This window comes from Archocentrus centrarchus, chromosome 7 (assembly GCF_007364275.1).
Source record: "Archocentrus centrarchus isolate MPI-CPG fArcCen1 chromosome 7, fArcCen1, whole genome shotgun sequence".
NCBI lineage: Eukaryota > Metazoa > Chordata > Actinopteri > Cichliformes > Cichlidae > Archocentrus > Archocentrus centrarchus.
The window spans coordinates 2587392-2610958 of NC_044352.1; the positions used below are offsets into that span (position 1 = coordinate 2587392).

At 43.8% G+C, this 23567-nt stretch overlaps 1 protein-coding gene across 4 annotated transcripts; it reads right to left on the reverse strand.

Moving 5' to 3' along the window:
- Nucleotides 1-2086: 2086 nt before the first annotated feature.
- Nucleotides 2087-22650, reverse strand: LOC115782580 (PHD finger protein 20-like). Of its 4 annotated transcripts, none has more exons than XM_030732825.1 (18): nt 22599-22650; nt 21377-21456; nt 20247-20418; nt 19933-20017; nt 19209-19282; nt 18873-19110; nt 18645-18728; nt 17774-17833; nt 15047-15233; nt 14868-14959; nt 14657-14779; nt 12984-13070; nt 12760-12902; nt 12346-12445; nt 9373-9568; nt 9087-9285; nt 6195-6456; nt 2087-5405 (listed from the first exon to the last, which is right to left on the reverse strand). In XM_030732825.1, the coding sequence occupies exons 2-18, from the start codon at nt 21454-21456 to the stop codon at nt 5269-5271; spliced, it is 2319 nt and encodes a 772-aa protein (XP_030588685.1). In that variant the 5' UTR covers nt 22599-22650; the 3' UTR covers nt 2087-5268. The 4 variants fall into 4 exon arrangements, with proteins under 4 accessions (XP_030588685.1, XP_030588683.1, XP_030588686.1 ...); XM_030732823.1 differs by having other exon boundaries at nt 14657-14782; XM_030732826.1 differs by having other exon boundaries at nt 20247-20434; nt 22599-22637.
- Between the last annotated feature and the right edge of the window lie 917 nt (nt 22651-23567).

Here is a 23567-nt window from a genome sequence, read left to right on the forward strand (position 1 = left end):
ACATCAGGTCACGAGATCAGCCGCCATATTCTCCACAGGTGTGGAGATTTTCCACCGACACCGGCAATTTTTTGTTTTTACTGGGAAAATTTATTTTTGTTTATCTTGTTTTGACGTTTATTGAGCGTTAAGCCGATTAAACAGGAGGCTGTAAGTGTAACAGGGGTTTAAAAATATTTACCATAAATTCTTATTTTTAATGTACTTTTTTTTTTACCAGCACAATTATTTATACTATAGTCATGATAAAAATAAAGTACACCCATGTCAGTTCTAACATTTTACATATTGAGGCAAAAAAAAAAGATCTAGTCTTTAGCGTGTCTTATGTAAATACAACCTCAGAGACATATTACACTGTCATTATTTATACAAGAAAAACTAAGCACAGCTCATAGAACCACTTTTAGCAACAATAAGAGGTTCTCACACCTGCTGATGATCAGTAAATACAGTGATTTTGATTAGGTGCTGAAGAGATATCAGCCTGAGTTCTTCTAGGCCAGGCTGTACTTTTTGTGCAGTACTAATGTGTAAGATTTACTTTAGTGAGTGAAAGCTTGACCCAGGCAAGTCATTAGGAAGACCTGTAAGATGGAAACCTGGCAAAAAAAAGCAAAAGCCTTTGGGTGGAAGGTGGGCTAAAAACAAACACAGAGCAGTAAGAGTGAGACTGTGAGTTCAGATGTTTAAAATATGTTTTTACATTTGTGCTTTCTGAAATGTCCCAGTGCACACAGCTCAAATCAAACTGTCAATTTGAGACAAAACCACAGGATTAATTTTACTTCCTGTCTGTACTGACATCCAGTTTGAGTATTAATGTAGGAGTGATGGAGAGTTAACAGTGAAGAAGACAGATGGGACCTGTTCAGTTTTCTGGCAGGGTGAGAAATTATATCCTGGCTTTGAGTTTCAAATAAAAAAAACAAAAACAAATGGTTTCTTTTGTTAAAAACAAAAAAAAAGATGAAATTACATCAAATTAAATTCCAAATGACTTCAACAGCAGCTGAAACCCTTCCAGCATAATGAGGTGAAACTCCAGTGGATCAACAAATGGATCACCGAGCTTCAGCGGTTTGTTGGTGGATGAATGCAGCTCCTCTGAGCAGCTTCATCCACTGTGGCTGTTCTTCAGCTCTCTCGCTGCCATACCGTCTGCTCTGCAGCCTTTTCTCTGAGCTCTGCTGTGTGGAAATTACAGGCCTGTTTATCAGACTAATGAACTGAACTATGATGCAATCTTTAATGTCCCAGTTCTATAAAATCCTGGAAAAATCATCTTTATGTTGCTGCTCAGTGGACTGCACTGCCTAATACACGCTGCCAACAGGAAACGTCCTGGAGATCTGCGGACGCACAGCGAGACCATCTGCCCGACTGGACCCGAACACAACACTGTATGTGCACATAAAGTCATATCTGTCACTTCTCCTGAATTTTCACTGCTATGCTGTATTTTTTTCTCTCTCATGAGGTCCAAACTCTTCCTCGCTGACATGAAGAGTCACCTGCAGATCTTGGGAGGAAATCTTTTGCTTCTTGGAGACATTTGAATCTTAAGTTCCCGTCTCTCTCCGAGATCAGGCCTGCTGCTGAAATCCAGGTCAGATCGAGTAAACTGAGCTGTTGAAGCCGATATTCTCACCTTTTTTCATTATTTTAAGTCCTTCACTCGACTCACGACTGTTTGCTCTTTGGATCTTGGCATGATGGCACCGCATACTTAAACAGCAGATGGTCACAGGTTTAAATACGAGGTCTCACCTGCCTGATGAGGTTGTTGGCACTAATCTGTAACCCCGACTCTGGATCACCTCGATCTGTAGATGCTGTTTCAGAGGGTCAAAGGTTCAACAATTTCTTTTCCTTTCTGTATGCGTTTTTTTTTTTTTTTATTTCACATTTTGTCACATTTAACTCACATTTTTGTCTGATATTCCCCAACGTTTTTCCCTTTATCATTATTACATCTCTTATTTAACCTGGGAAATGTCTCATCGGGACTTAAGCGTTTTTAACGTATTTAAACCTGTAAACTCACAGTCTTAAAATCCAGACACATGAATGTGACACAATCACACCAACTGGGATTTTATTACTTTAATCAAAGCTACAACTCCTCAGAAATGCATTTCCTCGTGCTTCAAACAAGAGTATGAATATAAAAAGGAAAACCCGGGGCTGTAAATGAAAGAAAGCAGAAATGCCTCAAACCTGTTTTCTGACTGATGACCGGCAGATGCTGAGTCCTCTGGTTGGAATACATCATGTAACAAAGAGCTACCATAACGATGCCGAAAAACAGCTGGATTTCACGAACCAGTGGGCAACTTTGCGTTATCTGTGTCCATCTTTTATATACAGTCTGTGTATAGAACCAGAGGCCCCTGTGAGTTAAACTACTGCGGCTCGGACCATCTGGAGCAGGCACGGGAATCGAACTCAAAACAAATAAGTGAAGAGAAGCAACAGGTGGGCTTTAAAACACGTCAGCCTGAGCCGGGGAGTTTGTCACAGAGTGAGGAGACACTGAAGGAAAAACTACGAATAACGTGAAACGAACAACTTTTTTTCCAGGAAAGTTCCACTTTCCACTGCAGGGCCAACGCCAGCCTTTCTATCAAAATAAAATCTACAGCTTTATACAGTTAGCTTCTTGTACAAGAGTATAAAACTTCATTTGGACATATGTACATTTTAAAGCTGCTGGGGTTGATTGATGCAACAGAAAGCGGTTTATTTTAATGGCAAACTGCACCGGGACCAACAACGGTTAAAACACAGCAGCAGTTTTCTCCACCTGAAGTTAATTCTGTGCAGGACACTCAGGTTCAACTGTACTGACATTAAACTGAAAGAAAACAAACTCATACATACACAATTACTCTGCTTTTCCTCATTTCCTGTCATATACTTCCTGTTCCCGTCAAGGTCATATTAAACGTGACAAAGCTTCTACTAATGAGAGGAGTGTATGTACAGCAATCCCTGTGAGCCAAAGCTCAGAGTTCAGGCAGTTTTTTCTATGCTTGGATCTGTATGATGCAGAGAGGGGAGATTCCTAATATGGTCATCTCAGACACAGAAACCCCACCCACCTGCTGTCCAAATCTTACGTTTAAGAGGGGCAACCAATCAGAGGAGAGCTGCCTTAAAGGCAGAGGAGCTGAAACAGTTTGTTTCACACAGAATCAAACAAATAAAGACAGGAGGAGGAGAAAACTGTGCACATCAACTCTGCAGAGGAAGCACCGAAAGCTTTGTGCTGTCATCCATTTATTTTCCTAAACCTTTTCTGCTGCATGTCTTTAACCCCTCAACACTCACCCTGTTTTTCCACTAAAAACACTGAAAGCTTGGAAGCATTTTGTTCGCTGGATTCAGCAGCACAGTGAACAGAGAGGTGAGAAACCACGTTTTTGTTTAAGCACAAATATGATTACAAAGAGCTACTGTGGCGTCTGTAAAGTGGTTCACACCGTTTGATGCCGAGTTTTTGTGCTTTTAAATGATAAATTTGTTGATGCTGAAAGAGTCAAAATATAGAAGCAGAACTTTTTTAGCTGTGAGTCCAGAAGGGTTAAATAACCCTACAGACTTCAAATTAACTGAGGCAGCTAGCTCGTTAAAGGAAAAGCTCAGTATTTGTTAACCTTGGCCTTATTCATCCATTCTTCCCTCCATCTGCACACTTTCTTCTGCCAATCCTAAATCAGGCTGCAGTGGCAGCCGGCTGAGCAGGTATTCCAGACGTTCTTATGCTCTGCAAAGTTCTCCTGGGGGATCCTGAGGTGCCTCCAGGCTACATGAAATGTCTCCGCCTAGTTCAGCATACTTGAAAACATCCCGGGGGGGTGCCAAGGAGGCATCCCAATAACATGACTGAACCACCTCAGCTGGCTCCTTTAGACATGAAGGTCTGAGCTCCCTCGGGACGCCACAGCTCCTCACCTTCTCTCTACGCTGAGCCCAGCCATTCTTTAGGGGAAACTCATTTCGGCTGCATGTATCTGTGACATCATTCCTTCGGTCAAGGCCTAGAGCACAGGTGAAAACCATGGCCCGTGGGCCAAACCATGGCCGTCGCTCTGCACTTTAAGTTTTGTCTGGTTGTTACTGCAGTCGGCACAGTGATGACCTCCTGCAGGGACTTCTTTGACTGGTTCAGGGATTTATGAACATGAAATCTGAACCATATCAAAGACCTGTATAAGGCCAGCCCTCAGTGTGACCGTCACTTCACAGTGTGGCCCTGAATGTGCATGACACTCCTGACCAGGAGCATGGCCATGAGCGAAGGTCGGACTGTAGAACAACTGCTAACCGAAAGCTTCACCTCTGGGCACAGCTCACTGCATTAACTGGTTATCAGCAATCACAGATAGAACAACGGAACAGCAGCTGAACAGAATAAAAGCAAGGAGATTGTCCTGCAGTAAACCTGGGCAGTCACCTAAATAAAGCTGCTTTTATTTTGAAGGACATTTCCCCTGCGGCGGATCACTGAAGCTGTTTTGTAGTTGCAGGTATTGGTGTTCTTGCTCCATAACGAACTGATCAAACTTTTTTCCTGTTAATAATTTAGACAAAAAAAAAAAAAAATGGGAACGTGATTTAAAAATACTACAGCTTTTCTTTAAGTTACCTTAGAGTTTTTTCTCTCTTCACTGGTGAATGAAATGATGAAAACCAAACCAAAAAACAAAGAAGCTCTGAGAGCCGCGGTGACTGACTAACACCGGGTCAGCTGGCAGTGAGTGGTCACCAAGCTTTAAGAAAAACCTTCTGGTCTCATCAGACCTCCAAGAGTCTTAAAAGCAAACAATTATTAGTATTAATATTAGTGCAAATATCCAACGATTATCCAAATCCTTTGTGTGCGTTTGTACGTTGTTATATTTTGATGCTGGCTGAGAGAAAAACAATGAGCTGAACAAAAGCTGAGTTAGTTCAGCCTCCAAACACACAAACGTTATCCCATCCCAGTGATACCGATGACAGCTGATCAATAATCTGTCATCACCTGGTGGTCAGACATGCTGGAGTCCTGCTGGAGGGCATTTCGGGGACGTTCGGGTATCTTTGTGAAACTGTTGCTTTATATTTAAAAAACAAAGAAAAAAAACTCGCCATCATATTGCAGAGCACTTTTCTCCATCACAGGGGGGCGCTGTCCCATGACTGCAAGGAAACAAACCACAGCCGTCTCTTCCAGACTCAGTTTCACACTCTTTGTCTCGTCAGAGTTCGGAGTGAAAGCGGTCAGCGGCAGACCGACAGGCGCCTCACGATGCACAAGTCGCACAGCAGCCGCCTGATTCGCTGTTTGAGCTGCGGGAGGCGGGACAGTGGATCAGGGGGCTCGAGCTCGCCGGAGTGGTCCAACCAGGACTCTAAAACTGAAGGGAGAGAAAAAGAGAGTTTTACCACCATCAGGGAGCTACACCGGTGACCGGCTCAAAGAACAACAGACTCCGCCCGCCACACAGACTCCGCCCACCACACAGACTCCGCCCACCACACAGACTCCGCCCGCCACACAGACATCATCACAAACAAAAGCTGGCCAGCTAACTGAAGCTTAGCTACACAGTGTGTCTGACACTGGCAGCTTCATCATGTCAGCTTTTATACTGTGTACAGATACTCAGGTACACAGTATATACACTGAGGTAATGAAGCTGCCAGTGTCAACGCTGCTCTCTCAGCCATTCAACATATACAACAGTGAAACGAGACCTTTGAAACACCAAGTTAAATGAAATTTAAGACCAAACTTAAACACTCGTAAAACTCGAGCTGCTGCTTGAGACTGAGAGCACACGCAGGCAGCGACCCGGCGATCAGGAGGATGTGTGGTGTGAAGAGCTTCACCCCTCAAAGGGAAGCGAAGCAGCTCTGACAGAAAAAAAAAAAAAACCCTAAAACTTTTCCCTCCCTCCCTTCCTTCCTCCCTTCCTCCCTCCCACACCTCGGTAATTATTCTCCTCCAGCTGAATGGCTCCAACACGCTGTGGTAGATAATTACTTACTTGCTGGTTTCTGTAATTACCTCGCTCTGCTTTTGTAATCAGGCAGAGCCACAGACTATTTTATTAACAATGGATAACTATTAATGTAGCGAGTGCACCGTGTAACTGTATTTTTATATTAAAATGGCTGTGTGTGTGTGTGTGTGTGTGCGTTACCGTCCAGCTCTCTCTCGATGACGTCCATCCTGGCGCTGATCTGCTGGTGGAGAGACTCGATGTGCTCCAGCAGGTTCAGCTGACACTCGGCCACAGGCGCCGCACGAGGCACCGGCGCGTGCGTCCGAGTGTGCGTTTGCTCGCCGCCGTCCGTGTGTGCGTGGTTCTCCGTTTTTATGTTGTGCGTGTCTGTGAGCGCTGCGGTGTTTTTATCTGCGGCGCCATCAGCTGCTTTCTTGTCGACATCTTCAGGTTTTATTTCCTGCACAAAGAGAATCAGAGACGACCGCCATCAGCAGAACCTCCTGACCCCGATTACTTTCACAGGGCTGAGCCCAAACTTAGTGCTTCTTAATTCGTATCAGTTTGAGTGTTTTTCACAACTTTGAGCACCACGATCACAGGACACATCATCGTTCAAACGGCAAAGCTGCACCAGTGTGAAGCCTCCTTGAAAGCTGACCTAAAAAGTACTTTATGACGTTTTGACCATAAAACAGATCAAATGTGCTTGTTTCTGATACTCCACCTCACAGACACACTGATGCAGTTTTAATAATGAAACTATGACACTGATGCCAGAGTTGGTCAAAGAGAAAATAGAGCTCATCAACAACATTCTTGCCTTTAGATTGTGACCCTTAGGGTGGGTGAGAAATTGATTTAGTTGTTTTTAAGAGATTAAATGTGTTGTTTTTTTTGTTGCTGTATTTAAGAAGTTGTGAGAACTCAAAAACCGTGGAAAAAAAATAACACAAATGCCAAAAGTGCCAAATTTTGACACAATATTCATGCAGAATTTCATTAAATACACTAAACGCACAAAGACGTCAGCTGATTGTGAGGGGTCAGGTGGACATTTCTTCAAGTTTTTTTTTTTTTATGAGCATTTTAAATTTAATTTTAAATTCAGTTTTAAGCAGTTAGGGCACTAAGATTACTCAATTTAAAAGCACCAAAAACACCCATTTTGGGCTGGACTCGCTGGTCCACAGCCTCCGCTGCAGGACGGGGGCATCAAAAGACCCCAGCAGCAGCAGGGCGATGGTGAGCCTACAGCCTAACAGCTCATTTGCCCACCAAAAGTCGAGAGCACGACCCTTCCACAGGCTCGACTATCGAATCCTTTTACTTCCAAACGTATGAATGCCGCGACCCCTCTGGAATCAGAAAATCTCCCAATCACATCCTCCATCATGTGTGCTGGTGTTTCACCCGCTGATTCTCCATCAACAGGTTTTCTTTTAGCTCCATTTCCCTAATGACGAATTCTGCAATAATTCTCAAACAATCAAAAGACACAAAACACACTCCAAAAATCCCCAGCCATAAAATCAGAGATGACGGGTTTCTTTTAGCAGAATTAGAAGAATTGAAAATGCAGAGAACATTTTGATTCTCGTCTTTAAGTTTTGGACCCCGTGCTTTGTGCAGCACACTAAAAGATGCATCCTCCTTACTGTGACCGAGCGGCGTCACCACCAACTCACCCACCTGAAAAGAGTTTTTCTTTTTTTTTTTAATCTATGGCTCTGTGATTTCTGAAGATGGCTGTTACAGCTTTCTGCTGGTGCATCTTCACACTCTGCAGCTCTCACTCCTCTCCCCTCACACTCAGTAAAAGGTAAAAATAGTTCCACATTCACCAGAATGAGCTTCTAACTGGTCTCCACTGTTCTCATAGCAACAGCAGGAGCTCAGCGCTGCGGGTATGAGGTGCTGCTTCCACTAAAGGTCTCTGTGAGCCAAGCTTTGTTGTTTTTTTTACTACACCTAAACGCTTCACGAATCCTTCCAATGGAGCTTCACACCTCTCATATTCAGAGCAGAAAAGTGTTTTCATGTCCAAACGGCATTCGGCTCGCGCTTATTTGAGAAGACAAAAGCAGAATTTACTCGTCTTCACTTAAAATGACTTCATTAAGATCTGGAAACTGAAACCTCAGCAGAAGGCTGGACATCAGCGTGTGCTGCAGCTCACAGACTGCAAAAACCCGTTTCCAGTTCACATACTATAACACTGGTTAATGCAAACATTAGACTGTAGATCTTTATAATGAATGTACCAGTACTAAATGCACAGAGGCCAAAGGAACACAGTGTGCTCGGCAAAAGGGAGACATTTCAGCAGGATGCTGGTTTGTATCCAGAAGTAATAACAGCAGCGCTGAGCAGGCGGGGAGGAGGCAGGGTAATTTTGTCAAAATGCATCACAGATTCATGGAGCTGGGTCAGCATGTAGTCCCTGCAGTAGTGAAGTGTGTGAGGTTTGTTGGGTCTAGCTTGAACAGTCTGCATCTCTGGTGTGAATCTGAACATCCAAGGTCACATCGTTCTCGGGTTCAAGTCTCTGTGGAGCAGGCGTTTTCCTGAGGACCTGTTTGTTTGGAGGGAGCTGCTGTGTTAAGTGGGAGGAGCAGTTTGTTGGGTTTCTTGTATAAAAAATAATGAAGATACTGGTTAAAAATTATTAAAATTATTATTTCATTATCAAAATAAATCAGCTCTGATTTTGTGACATGCAGCTCATACAAAAGTGCTGTTCAGACTCCACGACAGAGCGGCTTAAATTAGACATTATTGCTCACATGTGAATCCTCGTCCCTTCCAAATATGGTCCTAAATAGAATACAGGGTTTTTTTGTAATGTTACCTCAGTCAATACAGAGTTTTGGTAGGCAGCTGGACAAACAAGTGTTTGTTCACCAGCTGGATTAAAATAGCTTTCGTGCTTTCATGTACACACAAAGTGCAGCACAGAAGTATTAGAGTACTGCATTAGTGTGGCAGATTTGAGGAGTACAGCTAGTGGGAAATGTCTATAAAGTATTTGTATTACAGCCTGTATGAGCTGATAAACAGGTTACAGGAATCTGTCGGCCGAGTCTCTACCTTCTCCTCGCTGCTGTGTTCCTGCTTCACCGTCGGCCTCTGCTCTGGTTTTTCCCAGGATGCTCCGGGCTTCTGGTAGCAGTGCTCGCTGCTGACGTAGCAGATGGGCGGCTCTCCTCTCGGGCTGGACGTCAGTCTTTGGCTCTCTTCCTGCCTCCAAGGCAACCTCCACAGCTGCTGGTCAGGGTGGGAGGGCGAGCTGTGTAGACAGACGGACAGACAGACTGAGCTTGTTTCTCCGCGGGCTTGAACAGATGAACCGAGCCGCTGGTGCACCCGTACTCACTGCAACAGGCTGATTTTGAGCTGCAGGGCGCTGAGGACCTGACTGATGCCGTACGTGTGCGCCAGCAGGTGGCTGGTGTGCGAAATCTTGGAGGCGTTGATCTCGGAGTAGTTCTCTTTCACACACGACAGGCCAAACATGTGACCAGATTTCAGCAAATTGGGCTCAGACAGGAAACGCTGAGCATGCCGCCAACCTGCACCAGTGTTTGAGACGAAAACAAGATGAAGAAACACCAAACAGGAAACAGCAGAAGAAGAAGAGCAGCCAGGTTTACTCCAATCTGAGCTGTGCAGCTTTATGCCATATCCTTGTGCAGCCAGTTAGAGACAAAGTGATAAACACGGTTTAGTTTTCCATTTTAAATGTGCATAAAGAAACTATGCAAACACCAGAATGCACGGCTGTGCTTCCTGACAGCTGCTGCCATTTTTATTTAACTTTTTTAATATTATAATGAGGGGTATTAATCAGGTGTAGATTAAGAAGTCCACAATGGATTTTACAACCGACCAAACAGAATAAGCACAAATGCAGTTTTGCTAATTACAAAACTTCTCTGATGTAACATAAAATGGGTTTATTTATTTCTGGACACTGAGTCACACAGGCCTACAGACCGGTGGGTGCTGGGTGACGCTGGGTAAAATCAGTCACAAAGACCTCCCCGTGACTGCTTTGGTGCCACTGTCGCAGTTTGCATGGAAGATGCCCACATCTCTGCAAACACTCGCTAATTAACCACGGCAAACCAGAAACAGAGACTGTTCACCTTCAAATTAAAAGGTGCGCCTTACTGCTGAAACCAGCATGTTTGAAAAGACACAAGTTTTACAAACGGTCTTCACAGTTCCACCATTTAGCGAGTAGCTGACGAGTGTTTACAGACAAGTTGGCATCTTCTATGCAAACTATAGGTGACTGTAGCAACCAGTGCAGTACCATATACCTCTTTGTGACTAATTTCACCTAGCAACAGAAAGCAATCTCCTGCAACCACTTGCCAACCAGTTGGGGAATGCAAATTTTTCCATAGTCAGCAGTAGTTGCCAATCAGTTGCCAACCAGTCTCAAGGCCTGTGTGATTGTGGTCATGGCTGTAACATATATAAGATGCAAACTTTGAAGTTAAATAAATAATAATTTCATTTATTAAGGGGAAAAGGCTATCCAAACCTACCTGCCCCTGTGAGAAAAGTAGTGGCCTCCTTGTTAAATCATGAATGAACTGTGATCAATCACATTTTGTGGAAAGCTGAGCTCAGTTTCACTGCCACACCAGCAGGCCCGAATACTGCCAGACCTGCTGAATCAAGAAATCACTTAAATCTCAAAGAGCAGCACATCATCCACCATCTAAAGACCCAGCTCAGAAACAAAGTCACTGACATCTGTCAGTCTGGACTGGGTTACAGAGCCATTTCTAAGGGGGACTCCAGAGAACCACAGTGAGAGCCGTTAGAAGAAGAAGAAGAAGAAGAAACAGCCTTTATTGTCCCACAGAGGGGAAATTTGGGTGTAACAGCAGCCGCAGTTATTATAAATATAAATAAAGATATAATAATTCACACTATTAAGAAAAGAATATATATAAAATCAACAAACAATATTAACCTTAATACTACTAATAATAACACTATATACAATGTACATGATGTGCCTGTGTGTTGAACCTTAACAGGCCGGACTATTTACAGTATATTATATATTATCCTACATTGTGTAGGCTATTGTGGTTTTTGTTGGGAGCAGTGATGGTTATAAAGTCTTACAGCTGCTGGGAGGAAGGATCTGCGGTAACGCTCCTTTGTGCATTTAGGATGCAGCAGTCTGTCACTGAAGGAGCTCTCCAGCTCAGCAACAGTTTCATGCATGGGATGGGAGACCTTGTCCATCAGTGATGTTATTTTGGTCAGAGTCCTTCTGTCTCCCACCACCTGCACTGAGTCGAGAGTCGAGTTTTATCCACACATGGAGAAAACTTGGAACAGTGGGGAACCTTCCCAGGAGCAGGTGGCTACCAAAGTTACTCCAAGAGCATTGACGAGTCACCAGGAGGTCAGAGAAGAACCCAGAACAACATCTAAAGAACTGCAGGCCTCACTGACTTCAGTTAAGGTCAGAGTTCATGATTCAACTATAAAAAAGAGGCTGGACAAAAATGAGCTCCAAAATAAACTCACTGCTGACCAACAACAACACAAAGGCTCATCTAACATCTGGCAGAAACATCTGGATGATCCCCAAGACTTCTGACTGACGAGACAGAAGCTGAACTTCCTGGACAGTTTGAGTCCTGTTAAGTCTGCATAAACTAACACCAACAGTCAGACGTGGTGGTGGTGGTGGTGGTGTGATGGTCTGAGGCTGCTTTGCTGCTTCAGAACGACTTGCTGTAACCGATGGAACCAGGAATTCTGCTCTACCAGAAAAATCCTGAATAAGGACGTCCGGCCATCAGTTCGTGCCCTGAAGCTTAACCACAGCTGGGTTATGCTGCAGGACGATGATCCGAAACACCAGCAGGTCCACCTTTTCAAAGAAGAGTCAAAGTCTGGACTTAAATCAGATCGAGATACTTTGACCATGACCTTAAACTGGCCGTTCATGCCGGAAAACCCTCCAAAACAATTCAGACAGTTCTGCAAAGAAGAGCGGGACAAAATTCCTCCACAGCGACGTGAAAGCCTCACTGCAGGTTATTAGAAACGCCTGACTGCAGTTCTTATGTTTGGGGGTGGTTACTTTCTCACACAGGGCAGGTAGGTTAGGACAGCTTTGATCTATTAATAAATGAAATCATCATTGAAAAAAACTCATTTAAGTGTGACATACGCAAAAAAATCCACTTTCTCACAGCACTGTATATATAAAAGGAGAGGGTTACTCTGCATGTTTGATTTGGCAGATTAATGAATATTAGGTGCTGTATTTGTCATTCTCTCTCACACACACACATAGTGTAAATCCTACCTGCAGTCTGTCTGCAGCAGTAGCAGATGTAGTTGTGTGGGACGTTGTCTTCATATAAACCCATACAAGTGCCATGCTGCCAGCACAGACACGACTCGCACTACAGACAGAAAAACAGGACCACAAATGAACACCGGACTCACTCACAGGAACAACCAGTGAAACAGGAATTCTGTGTTTTTCTGAGCATGTTTTCTGGCACAAAGATCTGCTGTTACAAAAATATAACAACAAAAATTTGCATAATTTTGCATTAACATAATAGCCTGATGGGCGCATATAATGTAAAATATTTCCCATTTAATATTCACTTCTCTCCTTCCAGCACTTTTTTCACCAATTCTGTGGATTCTTTTCAAAGCCAGCAGACAAATCATTACAAAGTGTGTGTGTGCAGGTGTGTGTTTCTCTCACCTGGATCATGAAGTCATTCTCCTCGTCCACCTCGCACACACACCGCACCACCTCACAGTCCTCTGTCTCCGTGCCAACAGGCCAGGAGGGCGTGTCCTCTCCACTCTCTGCTGTTAGCGTTGACCAGTCGCTGCCGTCATCGGCTGACGGTGCAGAGAGAAAACTCTGTTTATGCATTTTCATACCATGTCAGTTTTTTGTGACGTGTGCGTGCGTGTTCCAACCTTGCACGTGTGCGTCGTGATGTTCGGTCGAAAGCTTCAGCGTAATCGGAGGTCTGTCTGAGTTCTCATCATCACTGCTGCAGAATCCTGATGAGGAGCAGGAAGAATGAGCACGCACTCCAATAAAAGCTCATAATTCTGATGCTAAAAACGACAACAGGTTCATTCAGAACAAGTCTGCACACTGAGGTTTGGCAGCGTTGAGGGGGGAGGGGTAAAGCTGCAGGTATGGCTGACTTGCTGGTCACTACTTGCATGAAGGGTGACAACAACACGACGCTGTCTTCATTTATTCTGATGCTTGAGCCTCAGAATAACCCACAATGACAATAATCAGAGATGACAGAGCACCTCGAACGCAGCTGACCGAGGGGGGAGTTTTAAATAGCTTTTAGACAATAAACAGGGGATGATGGTACTGATGCTTCAGTTTAGTCTGCAGCGTTTCATAAGCTATACTGACAGGCGTCCAGATATTATTACAGAACAATCCCCTCACTGCTAACCAGCCAGCTCTTTGTGTTTCCCTTCTGGGGAGGCTGGTTGGTTGTGGTTGAGATGCCTCTCCAATGAGCTTCTCATCCTGAGGGAAAAGTCCAGCTCCACTTTCTTGGACTGCAGCTGGTGATCACAGTCGTGATGCTGCTCTGGAGAGCCACTGTGAGCTGAAGGTTCACTCAGAGAACCTGCAGCATACGGAGAACCGGTTTATGTGACGCCATGTCGGGCAAACTGAGGCTGCAGAGCAGAACAAGGACCACCAGCTGCAGAGCAGCACGGAGAAGTTGGAAGTCTGTCCATAGGATGAGGAAAAAGCATGCATCTCCTTTCTTCTCACTACGCCACGTGTGCAATTAATTTCAGTAGGAAATGCTGCCCTGTTGACATGACGGCCGCAGCCCACCATTCAGTGCAGGGTCAACAATGTAAACAAGGTGCAGGAGGTTTAAAAAACAAAAAAGTATTAAAAGCACAAACATCTGCATAAAAAGTTTATTCTCTGAAGACAAGCAGCCCAGAGCCTACGCCATAAAAAAGCACAAATCTGGACCCAATTAAAAATATATATTCACACACGATCCACAGTTCATTTTCTGTGGCATTAATAATGTGCAGGTTTACAACAAGTTTACATATGTAACACTTCTAAAAGCTGAGACTCTATATTTAATTTACAGCATGTAGTCAGTGAAATAAAATAAAAATGTAAATGTGACACTTTTACAGCCAATTTCAAAGTGAAAGTGAGCGTTACCTTCTGAGCAGGTCAGGCGGGCAGCTTTTTGTGTTTCCCTTAACGTTTCGGGCTGCGATGCCCTTCAAGTCTGAAGAAGGGCATCGCAGCCCGAAACGTTACTTTCTGAAATACCAATGGATTAAAATATTTCCAGGAGCTTGTTGGTGTGCGGACCTCCTCCTTTTTCATTGAGTTCTGTTCGGATCCAGCACCCAGTTTAATTTTTGTGGATGTGCGTCTTTCTCTCTTATTAAGCAGGCGGGCAGCTTAGTCATCACAGCCATGATTAAATTAATTGTCACTGCATATGTCACAGGTACAGTGCAATGATGCATGATGCCACATGAGAACAGACCTCCAGATATCTCACTCAACCATTAATCTCATGTTGTAGCATCCTGTGTCTAAGAAGGTCAGCAGGTACAGTGACTCTTACCTGTCTGACTTTTCTTCTTCTTCTTCTTCTTTTTCTTCTTCTTCAGTTTGATTCTCAGGAAGTTCTTCCTCTCCTTTTTGTCCAGTCCTCCTGTTTTCTCCTTCCCTCCATCCTTCTTCACTTCTACTAACAGAGCGCACATGAGACAAATGACACAAACGCTGCTGGTTGAACTGGTTTTCTGTTCCTCTGTCCTGTTGTTGTGCTGTACCTGTTCCCATGATGCTATGCTCTCTGCTGGTCGAGTTCTCACTCCTTCTCTCTGACATGAAGTCGCCCCCCTCTGAGAAAGACTGCTTCCTCCTGTGAAGAAAAACCCTAGTTCCAGTTAGTCTTAATGCACCGGCCCCCCCCTGCTCAGCGTATCTAAGCTGTGGGACACAAACCGACCTCACGGCCTCCTCTGTGCTGCTACGCTCGTCCAGCTGCTGGTCGGAGTGGTAGTACTTGATGTGGTAGTGCAGCAGGCTCGCCTTCCTGAACGACTTGGTGCACCCGGGAGCGGGGCACTTGAAGGGGTTGTGGTCCAGCTCAATGGAGAGGATGGGTGGAGGCTGGTTCTTTATCACCCTGTACACTGAGAGGAGGGGGCGTACAGGAAGAGGACAGCAGCGACAGACAGAGTTTCTAAATGCTGCAGGACTGCATAACAAACCTCAGGAAGGGGGGAGCGGCTGCTCGGCTTTGCAATGTTTTTGGGTTTTGTTTTTAATGCACGGCTAAAACGTCTTTGACGTTGAACAAAAACATTTAAAGAAAAGCAAAATGCAATAATTTGCACATCTCAAACTTTTATTCACAGTAGAGCAAATAAAACTGATCAAATATTTGCAGACATTTCACTATTTCATTAAAAGTATTAACTAATGTTGAATTTGATGGCAGCAACATGCCTCCAACAGGACGTGGGCAACAGAAGACTGGAAAAGGAAAGAAAGTGGTGCCAAAGAAAGAGCTGCAGGAACTTCATGATTGGGTAAAAAAAAAAGCACCTTTGAGAGGCAGAGGTTCATCAGTCTGCAAAAAACTGCATCTACAAATGCTGCCACAATTTCAGAATAATGTTCCTCAATGTAAAATTGTTAAAACTGTGAATCTCATCATCTACGGTAATAATATCAGAAGATTCAGAGCAGCTGGAGAAATCTCTGTGTACAAAGGAAGGAAAGGTCCGTGATCTTCAGGCAGCACTGTGTTAAAAACCAGCCCGGTTCTGTGATGAAATCACTGCATGGCCTCAGGATCACAGCTCAGCGTGCCGTCCACAGATGCTGCTTAAAGCTCCATCATGCAAAGAAGAAGCCATCTGTGAACACGATCCAGAAACAGCGCCATCTTCTCTGAGCCAAAGCAAATTTAAAATGGACCGAAGCAAAGTGGAAACTGTTCTGAGGTCAGACGGATCCTTTTATTTATTTTTTGTGGGAAACATGGATGCTGCATCAGTGCTCAGGTCAAAGCCTGCATCTCTGATGGTGTGGGGGTGCATCAGGAAACCAAAAACGGGGCAAAGCTGAGCTGAGCAGCTGGAATCCTCTATCAGACAGAACGGGACAACAGCTGCTCTCCTCAGTCCCAACCTTTCTGAGACATGCTGCTGCCATCATTTTCTTTTTTTATTGTGAATAAAAGATGAGTTCATAAGATTTGCAGATCATTAGATTCTGCTTTTATTTCAGTTTTACACAGCGTCCCAATTCCAACACAGTTGGGACGCTGTGTAAAACTGAAATAAAAGCAGAACTTATTTTCTGTAACAGATTTGGACTTCCAGCCGGGCAAACCACATCAGAAAGCCAAAAAACATCCTTAAATAACCACAAATGTGCTAAAAGCAACAGAGAAGGCTTCAGAATGATTGGTTCAGTGTCTCAGTGACTGATGGCTGCAAGCACACTGATGGTACAGTAAATCAAACTGGGAGTTGCTGATAGTTAATTCACCTACTTTCAAGTCAAGTCAAGTCAAGTTTATTTATAAAGCACATTTAAAACAACGACGTTGACCAAAGTGCTGTACAAGATCTGTAACCCCAAGGACTATACTAAATAAAAATAAAAATATATAAATAAATAAATAAAATAATAAAATAAAAATAAATAAATAAAAACATTAAGAACAATAAATAACATAAGAAAATTAAAAATTAAAACGTTTAAAACAAGTACCATAAAATACCATAAAACAATCATCTAAAAGGAGGTAGCACTGCAGCCAAATGCCAAGGAAAAGAAATGTGTTTTTAATAGAGATTTAAATGTGTGTATCGTCTGAGCTGTGCGGATATGGAGAGGTAGATCGTTCCATAGCTTTGGTGCTGCTGCTGCAAAAGCTCGATCACCTCTCTGTTTTAGTCTAGTTTTAGGCCTCTGTAAGAGCAGCTGGTTCGATGACCTCAGAGCTCTTACAGGGGTGTGACAGTGAAGCAGCTCAGACAGATACAAAGGTGCCAGTCCGTTTAAGGCTTTAAAAGTAAGCAATAAAATCTTAAAATTGATTCTAAAACGGACAGGGAGCCAGTGAAGGGATGACAGGACTGGGGTAATGTGTTCATGCTTTTTTAAACCGGTTAAAAGACGAGCTGCCGCATTCTGGACTACCTGCAGGCGGCGCACAGATGATTGATCTATGCCAAAGTACAGAGAATTACAGTAGTCCAGGCGGGAAGTAATAAAAGCATGAATAACTTTTTCCAGGTCCTGCTGTGGGAGATAAGGTTTTACCTTGGCAATAACTCTGAGTTGGTAAAAACTGATTTTGGTAACAGCACTTACTTGCTTCTCCATTTTAAAACTACTATCTAAAATGACACCCAGATTTTTCACAGCATCACGACAGTGAGGAGCCAAATGACTCGGAGTGCCAGAGGAGTAGCTTGAGGGGTCAAATTTCAGATCCAAATAATAAACTCTAAGAACCACAGGTTCTCTCTGCTCCCATCACCTTACAGGAGTGCATTGGAGAGCCTACAGGCTGTATCTGTCCTATTTGTTTTCATGGGGAGAAAAAACACTTTTAAACTCAATCTGCATCTCTCAGAGGATGTGCTCCCATCTTTACAGCCTTTAATTAAAATGATACCTGCAGTATAGTTTTGTGTTTATGTGGAGGACTTACATGGTTCTCTGCTGAACTTGTGTGTGGTGGGAAGGTGAGCCTGACGCTCCAACAGGACATCTGAGAAAGATCAAAATATGGATTAAAAAAATCCAAAACTGATAAATATGATACAGAAACATTATAGCTACTAAACAAACAGCAGCTGATCCAAACATGGGAATTTAAACCATGTTTCATTTGTAGAGTAGCTGCTCCTCTGGCTTTCTCACATTAACCATGGTTATATCCTCGGGTTGACCTGAAGCTTTTGACCGGTCAGAAGTAATGTTTGAGTTTATTATATATGCCTATGTTATTTATTTAAAATGCAGTTGTATAATGTTCAACAGCACATTTACAATTTAAACATTTGTTGCTTTAACTATTCGTCATTTTCCATGGCTGAAAAATGAAGCCAGAACCTGCAGTTCCTCTAACATCCACTTGAGGCAGGCTCCTAAAGCGAGCCGGTCCCCACCGACTGTCATCTTAAAACTTTACAGAACAAACACTAGTTCAGAAAATCGTGTGAAATGTGCCTTTCTCCTCTGAACAAAACTTCCCTCTCAGAGTTCTTGTTTGGAACGATACATCCAGGCAGGAGTATCTGAAGTTCTCCACTGCCTCCTTCAGGAACCACTGGCGAGTCTGGATATCCTGGATGAGACTTCCTGCTATTATATTTAGAGAAGCTTATAAACCCCTAAATCTTTGTTGGACTGTGGTTGGTGGTTTTCAGATTGTATTTCGGACCTCACTTTGAGGCCCAAACTGTTTACCTGCATACTTCGACGGGATTGGTCAGTGGCACTCAGACTCCATCCGGAAGCCAGAAAATCTTTAGATATTCTACATAATCATGTGCACATGTTCATAGAGATTAATTTACCTCTGTCTATGTGGCCAGGGTTAGGAGCTGGCAGGGGGGTGGAGTCAGCTGTGATTGGCTGATTCTGCATTCCGCTGCTTCTGCCTGGAAGAGAAGCCATCATTTATCTACAGCAACATCATTTTACTTTGCCCACACTGACAGCATGCAGAGCCTTTAAACATCTGGACAGACCAACTGTGTGCTAACAGTCAGCGAGGGTTCGGGTTCAGAGGTCGTCTGACTTACTGTCATCGGTTTTCTTCTTCGCTGGTGGAATGGAAGATAAAGGTTCTGCCTTCCTCTTCCTGTCCTCCTCCCCCCTCTCTTCAGCTCCAGCCTTCTCCTCTGTTGTAACCTTCTCTGCTGCCTCCTCTTCCCCCCTTTTCTCCTCCTCTTCTTCCTCTCTTTCTCCTCCTTCCTCCTCCTCACTCTCACCCTCCTCCCATCCCTCACTTCCCACAGCACTCTTCTCAGATCTGGACTTCTGACAACAAAAACAAAATGCACATTTAAGATCAAACATATTGTGAATGAGTAAAATACTAAGTAGAAGCGGACCAATGAGAGTCAAGCTTTTCTTACTTCCTGGAAAGGTTTGACCTTGGTGGGCTTCACAGTCCGAACTACGCCATCATAAAAACGCACTGTGTAGGAGTCTGACACACAAAAACACAAACACCAGGTTCAGGTTAGAGTTTGGTGAAGCACCTGATTCAGTTCAGTAACAGGATGAGGGATCCTGTCAGACACCTAAACCACTTCGACTGGCACCTTCTGATGCAAAGAGCATCGGCTCTACTCTGAGCTCCTCATCCTCTCTTAAAGGGAGAACCCAATTTTTGCCACCGAACTGCACAATCTTATTTTCAGGTGACCGCCCACAGCTCGTCATAGACAAGAGTGGGAATGCAGATCACCCAGTGAACTGACAACTTTGTCTTCAGGTTCAGCTCTCCCTTCACAACAGAGCGGACCAGCTGCACCAGTCCTCCTGTCAATCTCCCGCTCCAATCTCCACTTAGGCGTGAACAAGACCGCAAGATAATTTAACTCTTTTTTTTTTTTGTGGTAATTAAATATATTGTCTTCAAGCATGAAAAAAATACAGATCAATTTTCCAGAGTCCAATGTAACAACTTTAACTGTAATAATAATGTAAGCATCATTATACATAAAAATCAGGAATAGCTGAGAAAATGTCCCATGTGAACAGCTGTGCTGACCTTTTTTCAACAATCAATAAATCAGCTAACAGTAACACACAGTAGAATAACATCAGAGGTTAAAGGTCAAAGCTGAGCCTCACCGTCTTTGTTGACCCGGAGGATTTTGGCAGGGTAGAAACGACAGTCGGTCCAACAGGCCAGAACCTTCGTACCTGAAACAAACATCTGCAGAGCATCCATCAGATTCTGCTGCGTTTTAATGACATAAACATGTGAGACAGTTTCTGCTTTTCCTTCCTAAACTGGAACAAAATGAATTCGTTCATGTCACACATCTTTAGAATAGACATCTATCTTACATTAGACTTGAGTATGAACAGCGTCGCTGCCATGACGCTGATACTGATGCATTAAAAAAAAGGGAACATCTGTTTATATTTGACGTCTTCCGTACCGGTTGAGACTGCGGTGGATTCAGGCCCTGCCTCCTCAGGCTGACTCGCTCCATCGGCCGCAGGTACGGCGAGTTCCACTGGAACCACTCATCGTGTCTGCGGCTCCACTGTTGGTAGTGGATCAGGATCCGCTCTTTGTCATAGTCAATCTTCTCGATGGTGGCCGTGTACCTGCCAGGAGGACAAACTTAAGACACGGTCAAGTATGAAACGTTTTGTCGCCGATATCCTGGAAAACTTTCTTTATCTAGCTGTGGCTTAGCTGCAAAGTACAGGATAGTTCTAGACTGCAGGAGGATTTTCTTGGATCAAAATGTTATATACAAATGTTATATACAAATGTTATATACAAGCAGATATCAGGTAAGCGAAACAGGTAAGCAGATTTCCAAAGTCCAGACCCGAAACAAAAATGACGACTTAGAAGTCGCTAACCCACAATTTCCTTTAAAACCTGAGTGGGTACATCATTACTGTAGAAGCTTTTGGAAAATTATGAGCAAAATTAGCTGGATATACAAGCTGAGTAAAATAAACCAATTTTTTTTATTTGGGAGTGTTTTATTGCACAAAACAGGTTGAAGAGAAAGCGCGGGCAGGGTGGAGTAGGTGGAGACGAGTGTCAGGGGTGATTTGTGGCAGGAGAGCAGCAAGAGTGAAAGGGAAGGTTTCATGATGGTACTGAGACCTGCTATGATGGATGGTTTGGAGACGGTGGCACTGTCAAAAAGACAGAGGCTGAGCTGGAGGTGGCAGAGCTGAAGAAGCTAAGCTCTTCACTGGGAGTGAGCAGGATGGACACGATTAGAAATGGTTCCATGAGAGGGACAGCTCAGGCTGAGCAGTTTGGAGGCTAAGTTAGAGATGAGACTGAGATGGTTTAGACATGTGCAGAGGAGGGATAGTGGCCATACTGGACAAAGAATGCTGAAGATGGAGCTGCCAGGTAGGAGGAGAAGAGGAAGACCATAGAGGAAGTTCATGGATGTAGTGAAGAAGGGTTGGTGTGACAGAGAAGGATGCTGGGATTGGGTGAGATGGAGGCAGAGGACCTGCTATGGCGACCCGAAAGTGAAGTAGTAGTGTGTGTGTGTGTGTGTGTGTGTATGTTTGGGGGGAGCGTCCTGACCAGTTCTTCTGGCGGTCTCGGGCTTCTAGCTTGGCTCCGACCTCAAATATGATTCCCGATCGGTCCGGAGGCGTCTTCATCTGGCACAAACAGACACAGTTAAGCACTGAACATGTGAACATTTGTGTCACTTCACTGTGGAGAGTTTATTCCACAGTCCAATAATTTTAAATGAACACACAAACACTGTTGTTGCTGCTGTGAGGGGGGTGCAGAGGTTAGGGTCAGGCCCTCTGCGCTCCCTCACAGATCTCTACAGTTCCATGAATGTAAACACTGAAATGCGTCATCCTTGCTGGAGCCTCTTTGCTTTAATGTTCATTATGAAGCAACTGTTTGTGCAATGACAAATTAAAACCGAAAGGTGGTCCCTTCTAATAAAGTGAAAACAGAGTTCGGGCAGAAAGACGGTAAAATGTCAAATATTTATATTCTTTATATTATTTTATTTATTACCAGAATAAATAATCTGACTTTCAGGTTCTCATCACATTTTGTAAAAATTATTTCGATAAAATTTTTGAGGTCAGAGGCCGCGAGCGCTGGTGTGCTGCGTGATGACGTTACCCGTGCAATGACGTTGAGCCTGTCAGCAGTCGCTGGCAAAGTTTTCAGTGCAGTTTTTGCAGATTTCCGAGGGCGCAATCCGAATTACGACGGAATAAACGTGCAAATGTAAAACTCGAGCTGTTTGTAATGAATGAAAGAAACATTTTTTGACGTCTCCGATTACCATCGCTTTGCTCTCTTAGTGGAAGAATCTGATTGGTCCTGAAGACTCCAAAGAATGTCTCTTCTAAATTCTTATTGGCTGCCTTGGCCGTCAATCGCCACAAAGCGTCCCGCCCCTCTGTAGCTTCACAGATATTTGACAGCGGCTAAGATGCTAATGCTATTAATGTTAGCTCCAAACAGCAGCACACAATGACATCGGACGGAGCATAACGTGCTTTGAAAGGACATTTCTGAAACCCGTACCAGAGAGGAAATGACCGCATAATTAAAGTTGCCCGCTGAGCGGAGTTGGAGATCCTCTCCATTCACTCTGAATACAGCAGCTAACACGGCTAACAGTTAGCTCAGGCTGAAAAGTCTCCGTGAGCGCTGCGAGCGGCCACGGGCCTTAGGTTGGCCGAAGGGAATATTTAACAGACTGTCCCTGCGCTTTAAATGCAAACATGAGCATGAACTCTGTAAACGTACAAGATTAAATCTTGTTTACCTCTGACGGTACTTGTTCTCTGCGATCCTCATACTGTGATGACTGTAGAGCGCATGCGCGATGGCGGAAATGCTATTGGAGCGTCGAGTTTCCGGAGCTGTCCTCTGATCAGGACGTCAAGAAAAAAACAAAAAGAAACTTCAACACCGTCTAATTTTTGCCTATTAGAATCCATTTTTAGCAACGCTTTTATTCATTTTAACATTTTTTATATAAATCTTGCTTAATTGGACTTTTTACATTTGCTCTGTCTTGTTGTGGATTCATGTGATGTCAAAATAATCTGAATATGACTAAAAGTGGTGAAGAAGAGAGAGCAGTCAGGCTGGAAAACCTCCGACTGGGGAGAGTAATATGAACCCGTTCAGATCAGAAAAAAACAACCCGAGTTACTCAGTTGGTTAAAATCATATTCAAAAACATGGCAGATGAAATCAAATACATGTTTATTGCTGCAAAATAATGTAGTGAACATCAGTTTTCTGGCTTAAATTGAGTTTATAAAATAGTATTAGGCATTCGTCGACAAACTCCATTAATTCCTCCATTAACACCATGTCCCACTCCCCTTCCACTGCTGACCTGGTGGATCGCTATAATGATCCTGACACCCTGCCCCCCTGAAACCCACTCTGTCAGCTTTACAGAGTCTTCTCCATGGTACAGCCTGAGCTCTGTCAGCTTAAAACCTTAGTGGCCCTCTCAGAAAATTCTTCTATTAGAAACTCTCAATACTGCAAAATCATCTTACTGTTCAAACACCATTAGTTTAATACTAACACTCAGACTTTATTTTCCACTGTGAACAATACAATTAAACCTGCAGGAACAGCTTCTCGTCTCACCTCCACAACACAGTGAACAAAAATTTCCAACATCCATCCACAGCTGAATCCATCTGGCCAGCTTCACGAAACACCTCTGTAACAAGTCTCTGTCACTGTGTGCTCCCCAGCACACTCACAGTCC

Coding starts and splice junctions, on each gene's coding strand:
- LOC115782580 (XM_030732823.1), bottom strand. CDS start 21,456: ATGAAGACGCCTCCGGACCGATCGGGAATCATATTTGAGGTCGGAGCC. Junction 20,018..20,246: donor ATCCACCGCAGTCTCAACCG/GTACGGAAGACG, acceptor GATGCTCTGCAG/ATGTTTGTTTCAGGTACGAA. Junction 14,783..14,867: donor GCATAGCATCATGGGAACAG/GTACAGCACAAC, acceptor GCGCTCTGTTAG/TAGAAGTGAAGAAGGATGGA.